This window comes from Oncorhynchus mykiss, chromosome 13 (assembly GCF_013265735.2).
Source record: "Oncorhynchus mykiss isolate Arlee chromosome 13, USDA_OmykA_1.1, whole genome shotgun sequence".
Classification (NCBI taxonomy): Eukaryota; Metazoa; Chordata; class Actinopteri; order Salmoniformes; family Salmonidae; genus Oncorhynchus; species Oncorhynchus mykiss.
Window position 1 is genome coordinate 72,677,279 of NC_048577.1, and position 11,723 is coordinate 72,689,001.

The following is an 11,723-nucleotide window of genomic DNA, read 5'->3' on the forward strand; positions in this document are numbered from 1 at the left end:
GCCACATACAGCATTGGTGCCATGGTAAAATACACACTTACACACCTCTCTCTGTCTCCCCGTCCTTCCTCCTCTCTCTCTCCTTCCTTCCTCCTCTCTCTCCTTCCTCCTCTCACTCTCTGTCTCCTCTTCCTCCTCTCTCTCTGTCTCTCCTTCCTCCGCTCTCTCTGTCTCCTCTTCCTTCCTCTCTCTCTCTCTCTCTCTCTCTCTCTCTCTCTCTCTCTCTCTCTCTCTCCTTCCTTCCTCCTCTCTCTCTGTCTCCTCTTCCTCCTCTCTCTCTGTCTCTCCTTCCTTCCTCCTCTCTCTCGATCTCCCCTTCCTTCCTTCCTCCTCTCTCTCGGTCTCCCCTTCCTTCTCTCTCTCTCCTTCCTTCCTCCTCTCTCTCTCTCCTTCCTTCCTCCTCTCTCTCTGTCTCTCCTTCCTCCTCTCTCTCTGTCTCTCCTTCCTCCTCTCCTCTCTTGCCATCAGGTGTTTTTTCATTCTCTCTTGCTTTTCTGTGTTTCCTTGTCTTCCTCCGTTCATCCACCTCTCCCTCAATCTGTCCCTCTTCACCTCTCCCTCCCTCTCCCTGAGGGACAGACAGACGGGCGGGCAGGCGGACAGACAGACGGGTGGGTGTGCGGGCAGGCAGGCGGACAGACAGACAGACGGGCGGGCAGGCGGACAGACAGACAGACAGACAGACAGACAGACAGACAGACAGACAGACACATCTACTCCGCTAACACAAGCATGGTGCATTGTTATGTGATTCCGTCATACACAACAAAACGAGCACGGTGTTGATGTTGTTGTCGTTACTGATGTTGTTATGTGATGTCTCCATGTATTAACCCATTGTTTCTCACCCCTCTGAGTAGCCCCTGGCATGAAGGCCTGGCATGAAGGCCTGGCATGATGGCCTGGCATGATGGCCTGGCATGATGGCCTGGCATGTCTGCTGGCATGACTGGGTGCACGCTGCATGTGGGGGGGGGGGCCATGTCTTCCCACTGGGTTTGTAACGGTAACCTAACAAACGGTAAATGGCAGATAGTTGGTCAGGAAGTAGTGCGTGGAGGGTATTCTACACAGCAGTCAGTCAATGAGTTTCACAAGCAGACTTAGACAAGTGCTTTACATATACAGTACATATACAGTACATATCTTTACATATACAGTACATATCTTTACATATACAGTACATATCTTTACATATACAGTACATATACAATACATATCTTTACATATACAGTACATATCTTTACATATACAGTACATATACAATACATATCTTTACATATACAGTACATATACAGTACATATCTTTACACATACAGTACATATCTTTACATATACAGTACATATATTTACATATACAGTATATATATTTACATATACAGTACATATCTTTACATATACAGTACATATCTTTACATATACAGTACATATACAATACATATCTTTACATATACAGTACATATCTTTACATATACAGTACACATACAGTACATATCTTTACATATACAGTACATATACAGTACATATCTTTACATATACAGTACATATCTTTACATATAGAGTACATATCTTTACATATACAGTACACATACAGTACATATACAGTACATATACAGTACATATACAGTACATATCTTTAAATAGCTTTACATATGCAGTACATATCTTTACATATACAGTACATATACCGTACATATATTTACATATACAGCACATATATTTACATATACAGCACATATACAGTACATATCTTTACATATAGAGTACATATATTTACATAGCTTTGCATATACAGTACATATCTTTACATATACAGTACATATACAGTACATATACAGCACATATATTTACATGTACAGTACATATATTTACATATGCAGTACATACAGTACATATACAGTACATATCTTTACATATACAGTACATATACAGTACATATACAGTACATATATTTACATATACAGTACAGATCTTTACATATACAGTACATATCTTTACATATACAGTACATATCTTTACATAGCTTTGCATATACAGTACATATCTTTACATATACAGTACATATACAGTACATATACAGTACATATACAGCACATATACAGTACATATACAGTACATATCTTTACATATCTTTACATATACAGTACATATATTTACATATACAGTACATATACAGTACATATCTTTACATATCTTTAAATATACAGTACATATATGTACATATACAGTACATATCTTTACATATACAGTACATATATGTACATATACAGTACATATATTTGCATATACAGTAAATATATTTACATATACATTACATATCTTTACATATTTTTACATATACAGTACATATCTTTACATATACAGTACATGTACAGTACATATCTTTACATATACAGTACATATCTTTACATATACAGTACATATCTGTACACATACAGTACATATCTTTACATATACAGTACATATCTTTATATATAGAATACATATCTTTACATATACAGTACATATCTTTACATATACAATACATATCTTTACATATACAGTACATATCTTTACTTATACATTACATATACAGTACATATCTGTACATATACAGTACATATCTTTACAGATACAGTACATATACAGTACATATCTGTACATATACAGTATATATTTTTACATATATAGTGCATATCTTTACATATATAGTACATATCTTTAGGGATGTTGTTTGCATAAAATTAGAGAAGAATATCTCTATATTTACGCGTGTGTTTCAGAATGATTTACATACAGTTTATCTCTGTGGTTACACGTGTGTTTCAGAATGATTTACATACAGTTTATCTCTGTGGTTACGCGTGTGTTTCAGAATGATTTACATACAGTTTATCTCTGTGGTTACACGTGTGTTTCAGAATGATTTATATACAGTTTATCTCTGTGGTTACCTGTGTGTTTCAGAATGATTTACATACAGTTTATCTCTGTGGTTACGCGTGTGTTTCAGAATGATTTACATACAGTTTATCTCTGTGGTTACACGTGTGTTTCAGAATGATTTACATACAGTTTATCTCTGTGGTTACACGTGTGTTTCAGAATGATTTACATACAGTTTATCTCTGTGGTTACACGTGTGTTTCAGAATGATTTACATACAGTTTATCTCTGTGGTTACACGTGTGTTTCAGAATGATTTACATACAGTTTATCTCTGTGGTTACGCGTGTGTTTCAGAATGCTATAAATACAGTTTATTTCTGAGTTCTTACATGATCTCTATGGTTACGTGTGCGTTTCAGAATGCTTACATTATCTCTATGGTTACGTGTGCATTTCAGACTGCTTACATTATCTCTATGATTACATGTGCGTTTCAGAATGCTTACATTACCTCTATGGTTACGTGTGCGTTTCAGAATGCTTACATTATCTCTATGGTTACGTGTGCGTTTCAGAATGCTTACATTATCTCTATGGTTACGTGTGTGTTTCAGAATCCGTTTGCCCCGTTGGCTGATGCCAAGACGAGGAGTCATGCAGACGACGTGGGGCTGGTGTTGTCCTCCCTGCAGGCTAGTATATACAGGGGAGGTTACAGCCGCTTCGCCCCATACTAACCCACCAACCAACCTCCCCACAACCAAACAACAACCAATTACTACCCTACCAACCAACCAACCTCCCTAAAACCATACAACAACCAATTACTACCCTACCAACCAACCAACCTCCCCACAACCAAACAACTTCAAATCCTTTCTGACAGGGATACAACCGAGCGACCAACCAACCGACCAACCAACAAACAAACCACACAACCAACAAACCAGTATGTGAGTGAGACAGACAGAGAGAGAGAGAGAGACAGACAGAGAGAGAGAGAGAGAGACAGACAGAGAGAGAGAGAGAGACAGACAGAGAGAGAGAGAGAGAGAGAGAGACAGAGAGAGAGAGACAGAGAAATAACTTTGAGGCCTGGGTATTGCAATATATGCTGTCGAGCATGATTTTAGCAGCTCCTAAGAGAGAGGGAAGTCAGTCAACTAAAAAGAAGGATATTTATACCTCAGATATGTTGTGTGCTGTTTATTTTGATACGGTGGGTTTTTAATTTGTAAAGGTTAGTAGATTGTCCGTGTTGGTAGAGCTACAGAAGAGCTACTAGATTTAAAACCTTACCATAGTAAAACAACACATTTTTAACTGTTAGGGCTTCGTGAAAAGACAAACCAATCCTGTAAAATACATCGTAGAATGAATGTGATCCCGTTTCGTAAGAGTGTTTACATGATTCTAGGGTTCGGATTCCTTTGACATTCCTCTCTGTTAGCGTCTACGTTGTTTCCTAGCTACTGGGGTTAGGATTAGGAACGGGTTTAAAGTTATGGACTGGGCAAGTGTTAGGGTTAGGATCAGGTTAGGATTAGGGTGAAGGTTGGGGTTAGGTTAGGATTTGGGTTAAGGTTGGGGTTAGGTTAGGATTAGGGTTAAGGTTGGGGTTAGGTTAGGTTAGGATTGGGGTTAAAGTTAAGGACTGGGCAAGTGTTAGGATTAGGGTTAAGGTTGGGGTTTAGGTTAGGATTAGGGTTAAGGTTGGGGTTAGGTTAGGATTAGGGTTAAGGTTGGGGTTAGGTTAGGATTGGGATTAAAGTTAAGGACTGGGCAAGTGTTAGGATTAGGTTAGGACTATGGTTAAGGTTGGGGTTAGGTTAGGATTAGGGTGAAGGTTGGGATTAGGTTGGGGTTAAGTTAGGTTAGGATTAGGGTTAAAGTTAAGGACTGGGCAAGTGTTATGGTTAGGATTAGGGTTAAGGTTGGGGTTAGGTTAGGATTAGGGTTAAGGTTGGGGTTAGGTTAGGGCTGAAGTTTAGGGTTAGGATTAAGGTTAGGGTTGGGGAGGTGGGGGTAAAATGGGGCATTAGAAAGGCACCGAAAGGTTGCAAGATCGAGTCCCACTGCAGACAAGGTAAAAATCTGTCGTTCTGCCCCTGAACAAGGCAGTTAACCCACTGCTCCTAGGCTGTCATTGTAAATAAGAATTTGTTCTTAACTGACTTGCCTAGTTAAATAAAGTTAAAATAGATATTAGACCAGGTGATGGGAAAGACAGAGATGGAGGGGAGGTGGGGGTAAAATGGGCCACAACACAGTGCTGTGTAATTATTAGACCAGGTGATGGGATAGAGAGATGGAGGGGAGGTGGGGGTAAAATGGGGTACTATAAACCCACAACACAGTGCTGTGTCATTATTGGACCAGGTGATGGGAAAGAGAGAGATGGAGGGGAGTAGTTGTGTGTGAATGATGCGTAGTCGGCAGCATGCTAAACAGCGAGGACGTTGATGTGTGGATTAGATCATGATGGTTGTGATTGTCATCGTTTATCACTCAAAGCCAAAGGTTCAGATGTTCCCGGGGTTTTCCATCTGTGTGTGCAGTCAGATTTTTACAGAGAATAACTTATTATGGTTAGAGGACAAAGAGACTGCTTCCCAAACAAACCCCTATTCCCAATATAGGGCCCTATACGCCTCTGGTCAAAGTTGTGCACTATATAGGGAATAGGGTGCCATAGGGCCCTGTTCAAAGTAGTGCACTATATAGGGAATAGGGTGCCATAGGGCCCTGTTCAAAGTAGTGCACTATGTAGTGAATAGGGTGCCATAGGGCCCTGTTCAAAGTAGTGCACTATATAGGGAATAGGGTGCCATAGGGCCCTGTTCAAAGTAGTGCACTATATAGGGAATAGGGTGCCATAGGGCCCTGTTCAAAGTAGTGCACCATATAGGGAATAGGGTGCCATAGGGCCCTGTTCAAAGGAGTGCACTATGTAGTGAATAGGGTGCCATAGGGCCCTGTTCAAAGTAGTGCACTATGTAGTGAATAGGGTGCCATAGGGCCCTGTTCAAAGGAGTGCACTATGTAGGGAATAGGGTGCCATAGGGCCCTGTTCAAAGGAGTGCACTATGTAGGGAATAGGGTGCCATTTGGGAGGCATGTAGTCTTTTTCTCCATGGAGGGTTTACTGTTGAAACCATCATCTAGTCCCTTTAGTCAAAACCCTTTATATAGATATAGGTTATCCCATAGTAATAATAATGATACTGGGACAGATGTTGTTTTTATAGAAATTACAGTATATCCATTGATATAGTTGCTGAATTTTATATTATGGGAGAGAATTTAAAAAAATATAAAAAATGTCTATATTTACCTTTTGTGTTTCGTTTTTTTTCTGTCCAGAAATTATACGACTATGATTATTTGTACCCGATGAAAACTGAACAAAAAAAAAAATATATATATACCAACAATGTATTAATGGAGACGTTTGAGCTGTGCAACGAAGGTGTTCTCTGAAAACACAAAATACACGACTGTAATGTATTTAGTTGTAGGCTACAACACCAAGGGTTTGGGGAAAAAGCTTTTCTCGTGTTCTTTATGGAGTCGTCATGTCCAGATGGATCATGACACTCTACAAGTAATGCAATCATAATGTACATAATGTCGTGGCATTTTTTTTGGGGGGGGGGGGGGTCAGCTGTACTATTTTGCTGACACACACACAGCCTGTACACGGTCTTCACTACTACACGGCTGTGAAACATGTCAGTGTCCTATACGCTGTTGATGTTTGTTAGTTAGGCTTTTTGTTTTTGTTTACATTGACTTGTCTTTCATTTGGGTTTTGATATCATTTGTAATGTGACCTCCTTTGTAATGTTATTTTCTAGAACTCAGCCTTTACACTTTGAAAAAAAAAACTGTTTGATTAATTAGAAATATATATGACTTGTGAGAAAAAAAATAAGATGAGGTTTATGTAAATATGAAACATGAAGCTGTTGTTGATTTACAGTGCTCCAGGGGCTGAGAGAGGAAACGCCCAGCTCTCCTCACGCAGCTAAACACTTCCTTACACCCCTCTTTTCTTCCTGATACCCCCCCACTCCCTCCTTTCCTCCCTCCTTTCCTTCCTCATTTCCTCCCCCCTCCATCCCTCTTTTCCTCCCCCCCACCCTCCCTCCTTTCCTCCCTCCTTTCCTCCCCCATCCCTTCCCCCTCCCTCCCTCCTTTCCTCCCTCCTTTCCTCCCCCCTCCCTCCCCCCTCCCTCCCTCCTTTCCTCCCTCCTTTCCTTCCTCCTTTCCTCCCCCCTCCCTCCCTCCTTTCCTCCCTCCTTTCCTCCCCCCTCCCTCCCCCTCCCTCCCTCCTTTCCTCCTCCCTCCCTCCCTCCTTTCCTCCCCCCTCCCTCCCTGCTTTCCTCCCTCCTTTCCTCCCCCCTCCCTCCCCCCTCCCTCCCTCCTTTCCTCCCCCCTCCCTCCCCCCTCCCTCCCTCCTTTCCTCCCTCCTTTCATCCCCCCTCCCTCCCCCCTCCCTCCCTCCTTTCCTCCCTCCTTTCCTCCCCCCTCCCTCCCCCTCCCTCCCTCCTTTCCTCCCTCCCTCCCTCCCTCCTTTCCTCCCTCCTTTCCTCCCCCCTCCCTCCCTCCCTCCCTCCCTCCTTTCCTCCCTCCTTTCTTCCTACACCTTGTTTACAAATGAACCTGATCAGAGGTGTTTGTTACATATCTCAGTTTTGTATTTATAAGAAGAAGAAAAATATTCAGAAATGCGACCCATGAAAAAGGCAGTGGCATCTGCAGGTTGTGGGATTTAGCCCCATCCTGCAGGTTCTGGGGTTAAGTCCCATTCTGTCTGCAGGTTGTGGGATTTAGCCCCATCCTGCAGGTTCTGGGGTTAAGTCCCATTCTGTCTGCAGGTTGTGGGATTTAGCCCCATCCTGCAGGTTCTGGGGTTAAGTCCCATTCTGTCTGCAAGTTGTGGGATTTAGCCCCATCCTGCAGGTTCTGGGGTTAAGTCCCATTCTGTCTGCAGGTTGTGGGATTTAGCCCCATCCTGCAGGTTCTGGGGTTAAGTCCCATTCTGTCTGCAGGTTGTGGGATTTAGCCCCATCCTGCAGGTTCTGGGGGTTAAGTCCCATTCTGTCTGCAGGTTGTGGGATTTAGCCCCATCCTGCAGGTTCTGGGGTTAAGTCCCATTCTGTCTGCAGGTTGTGGGATTTAGCCCCATCCTGCAGGTTCTGGGGTTAAGTCCCATTCTGTCTGCAGGTTGTGGGATTTAGCCCCATCCTGCAGGTTCTGGGGTTAAGTCCCATTCTGTCTGCAGGTTGTGGGATTTAGCCCCATCCTGCAGGTTCTGGGGTTAAGTCCCATCCTGTCTGCAGGTTGTGGGATTTAGCCCCATCCTGCAGGTTCTGGGGTTAAGTCCCATTCTGTCTGCAGGTTGTGGGATTTAGCCCCATCCTGCAGGTTCTGGGGTTAAGTCCCATTCTGTCTGCAGGTTGTGGGATTTAGCCCCATCCTGCAGGTTCTGGGGTTAAGTCCCATCCTGTCTGCAGGTTGTGGGATTTAGCCCCATCCTGCAGGTTCTGGGGTTAAGTCCCATTCTGTCTGCAGGTTGTGGGATTTAGCCCCATCCTGCAGGTTCTGGGGTTAAGTCCCATTCTGTCTGCAGGTTGTGGGATTTAGCCCCATCCTGCAGGTTCTGGGGTTAAGTCCCATCCTGTTGGCAGGTTGTGGGGTTTAGCACCATCCTGCAGATTCTGGGGGTTAAGTCCCTGGCCTGTGTTTGCTGAACCATCAGTGGGCATGGCAACACGAATCCTGGCTACACCACCGCGTGTCTCTGTCCCTACCCTCTACATCCTCTGCTTCCATAGGTGTTGTGATGAGATACCCCCTCCCCTGTCCTTGTATGTGCATGCACTATGGTTCTTCCACTTAACAATAACAATCAATAAAGTTTGTCAAGATAAGCAGACTGTCTGGGCTCTACTATATTATCACTCTGTTTTGATTTATTTCTTTACATTTTATGAAGGAAATTACCAGAGTTTCTCCTGTTCTGATCAGATGGAATTGAATTCCCACCTGGTCCAGAGATTCTCAGTTTCACAGGACCAACCAGGACCAACCCGTACCAACCAGGACCAACCAGGACCAACCAGGACCAAACAAGACCAACCAGGACCAACCAGGACCAACCAAGACCAACCAAGACCAACCAGGACCAAACAAGACCAACCAGGACCAACCAAGACCAACCAAGACCAACCAGGACAAACCAAGACCAACCAGGACCAACCAGTACCAACCAGGACCAAACAAGAGAGAATGGTGACTTGTGATTTAAGGTATTATTTCCAACCCAGGTATATTTAAAACCAGGTATAGTTCAGACCCAGGGAGGGGGAGCGGGAGCAGGCGTGACCCAGGTATATATCAGATCAGGTATATTTAAAACCAGGTATATATCAGATCAGGTATATTTAAAACCAGGTATATATCAGATCAGGTATAGTTCAGACCCAGGTATATTTAAAACCAGGTATATATCAGATCAGGTATATTTAAAATCAGGTATATATCAGATCAGGTATATTTAAAACCAGGTATATTTAAAATCAGGTATATATCAGATCAGGTATATTTAAAACCAGGTATATATCAGACCAGGTATATTTAAAACCAGGTATATATCAGATCAGGTATATTTAAAACCAGGTATATTTAAAATCAGGTATATATCAGATCAGGTATATTTAAAACCAGGTATATATCAGATCAGGTATATTTAAAACTAGGTATATATCAGATCAGGTATATTTAAAACCAGGTATATTTAAAATCAGGTATATATCAGATCAGGTATATTTAAAACCAGGTATATATCAGACCAGGTATATTTAAAACCAGGTATATATCAGATCAGGTATATTTAAAACCAGGTATATATCAGATCAGGTATATTTCAGAGACAGGTATATTTAAAACCAGGTATATATCAGATCAGGTATATTTAAAACTAGGTATATATCAGATCAGGTATATTTAAAACCAGGTATATATCAGATCAGGTATATTTAAAACCAGGTATATATCAGATCAGGTATATTTAAAACCAGGTATATATCAGATCAAGTATATTTATAACCAGGTATATATCACATCAGGTATAGTTCAGACCCGGGTGTATTTAAAACCAGGTGTATATCAGATCAGGTATAGTTCAGAGACAGGTATATTTAAAACCAGGTATATTTAAAACCAGGTATATATCAGATCAGGTATATATCAGATCAGGTATATTTAAAACCAGGTATATATCAGATCAGGTATAGTTCAGAGACAGGTATATTTAAAACCAGGTATATATCAGATCAGGTATATTTAAAACCAGGTATATATCAGATCAGGTATATTTAAAACCAGGTATATATCAGATGAGGTATATTTAAAAACCAGGTATATATCAGATCAGGTATATTTAAAACCAGGTATATATCAGATCAGGTATATTTAAAACCAGGTATATTTCAGATCAGGTATAGTTCAGACCCGGGTGTATTTAAAACCAGGTTGTAAGGACCGACGCGGGGAGACGAGAAGCAAGTACAGGGAGTGAACATTTAATGGCTAATAGACAAGAAACTGGAGAAAACGTAACAACATCAATGCTGACATGGGGATGAAACAGAGGAAGGCAATCAAAACGTGAAGGAGTACAGGTGAGTCCAATGAAACGCTGCGTAACGAAGGTGATGGGTGCATAATGATGGGCAGCCTGGCGCCCCATAGCACCAGGGAGGGTGAGAAGGCATGACAGTACCCCCCCCATAGGGGCGCCACCCAGCGTCCCACCTGGGCGAGCCTGACGGGCTGGCCGAGGCAAGGGGGCCAGACAAGCCGGCTGAGGCACCCACAGTTACATTGGCAGCGGCACCCGGACTCGACGTCACCAACAATAACAAAAAACGAAAACCTCCCTGATGCTTCAAATTGTGGTGTCAGCATTTTGTAAGGACCGACGCTGGGAGACGAGAAGCAAGTACAGGGAGTGAACATTTCATGGATAATAGACAAGAAACTGGAGAAAACGTAACAACATCAATGCTGACACGGGGATGAAACAGAGGAACAGACAGATACAGGTAAGGCAATCAAAACGTGAAGGAGTACAGGTGAGTCCAATGGGGCGCTGATGCTTGTAACGAAGGTGACAGGTGTGCCTAATGATGGGCAGCCTGGCACCCTCGAGTGCCAGGGAGGGGGAGCGGGAGCAGGCGTGACACAGGTATATATCAGATCAGGTATATTTAAAACCAGGTATATATCAGATCAGGTATAGTTCAGAGACAGGTATATTTAAAACCAGGTATATATCAGATCAGGTATATTTAAAACCAGGTATATATCAGATCAGGTATATTTAAAACCAGGTATATATCAGATCAGGTATATTTAAAACCAGGTATATATCAGATCAGGTATAGTTCAGAGACAGGTATATTTAAAACCAGGTATATATCAGATCAGGTATAGTTCAGAGACATGTATATTTAAAACCAGGTATATATCAGATCAGGTATATTTAAAACCAGGTATATATCAGCTCAGGTATATTTAAAACCAGGTATATATCAGATCAGGTAGAGTTCAGACCCAGGTATATTTAAAACCAGGTATATATCAGATCAGGTATATTTCCGACCCAGCCAGGAACAGTATATTAGAAAGCCAGTTGTAATATGGATGTCAGCACTAGTTTCTAATTGAAGAATGAAAATAATGACTCTCCCATTCCCCAATTTGATTAGTATAATGAGAAAAGCGTCGCCAGAGGTTAGGGAGAAAGATAAGCAATATAAATGTTTAAATGTGATGGAGTCACATTA

General features: G+C 41.9%; 1 protein-coding gene and 1 long non-coding RNA gene across 8 annotated transcripts in view; both read left to right on the forward strand.

Annotated features, from left to right (window-relative positions):
- Positions 1 to 4,008, forward strand: part of LOC118938379 (RNA binding protein fox-1 homolog 1) — a 391,360-nt gene extending 387,352 nt beyond the window's left edge. For all 7 annotated transcript variants that reach the window (XM_036942118.1, XM_036942114.1, XM_036942116.1 and 4 more), the window contains 2 exons: positions 1 to 24; positions 3,483 to 4,008. The exon at positions 1 to 24 is cut by the window's left edge and continues 52 nt beyond it. In XM_036942118.1, coding sequence (XP_036798013.1) covers positions 1 to 24; positions 3,483 to 3,605 — 147 coding nt within the window. In that variant the 3' untranslated portion in view covers positions 3,606 to 4,008. The remainder of the gene's footprint in view (positions 25 to 3,482) is intronic.
- Positions 4,009 to 7,408: 3,400 nt separating this feature from the next.
- LOC118938380 lies at positions 7,409 to 8,807 on the forward strand. The gene is made up of 2 exons (XR_005035678.1): positions 7,409 to 7,632; positions 7,691 to 8,807. It is a non-coding gene; the product is annotated as an uncharacterized LOC118938380 (long non-coding RNA).
- Positions 8,808 to 11,723: the final 2,916 nt, after the last annotated feature.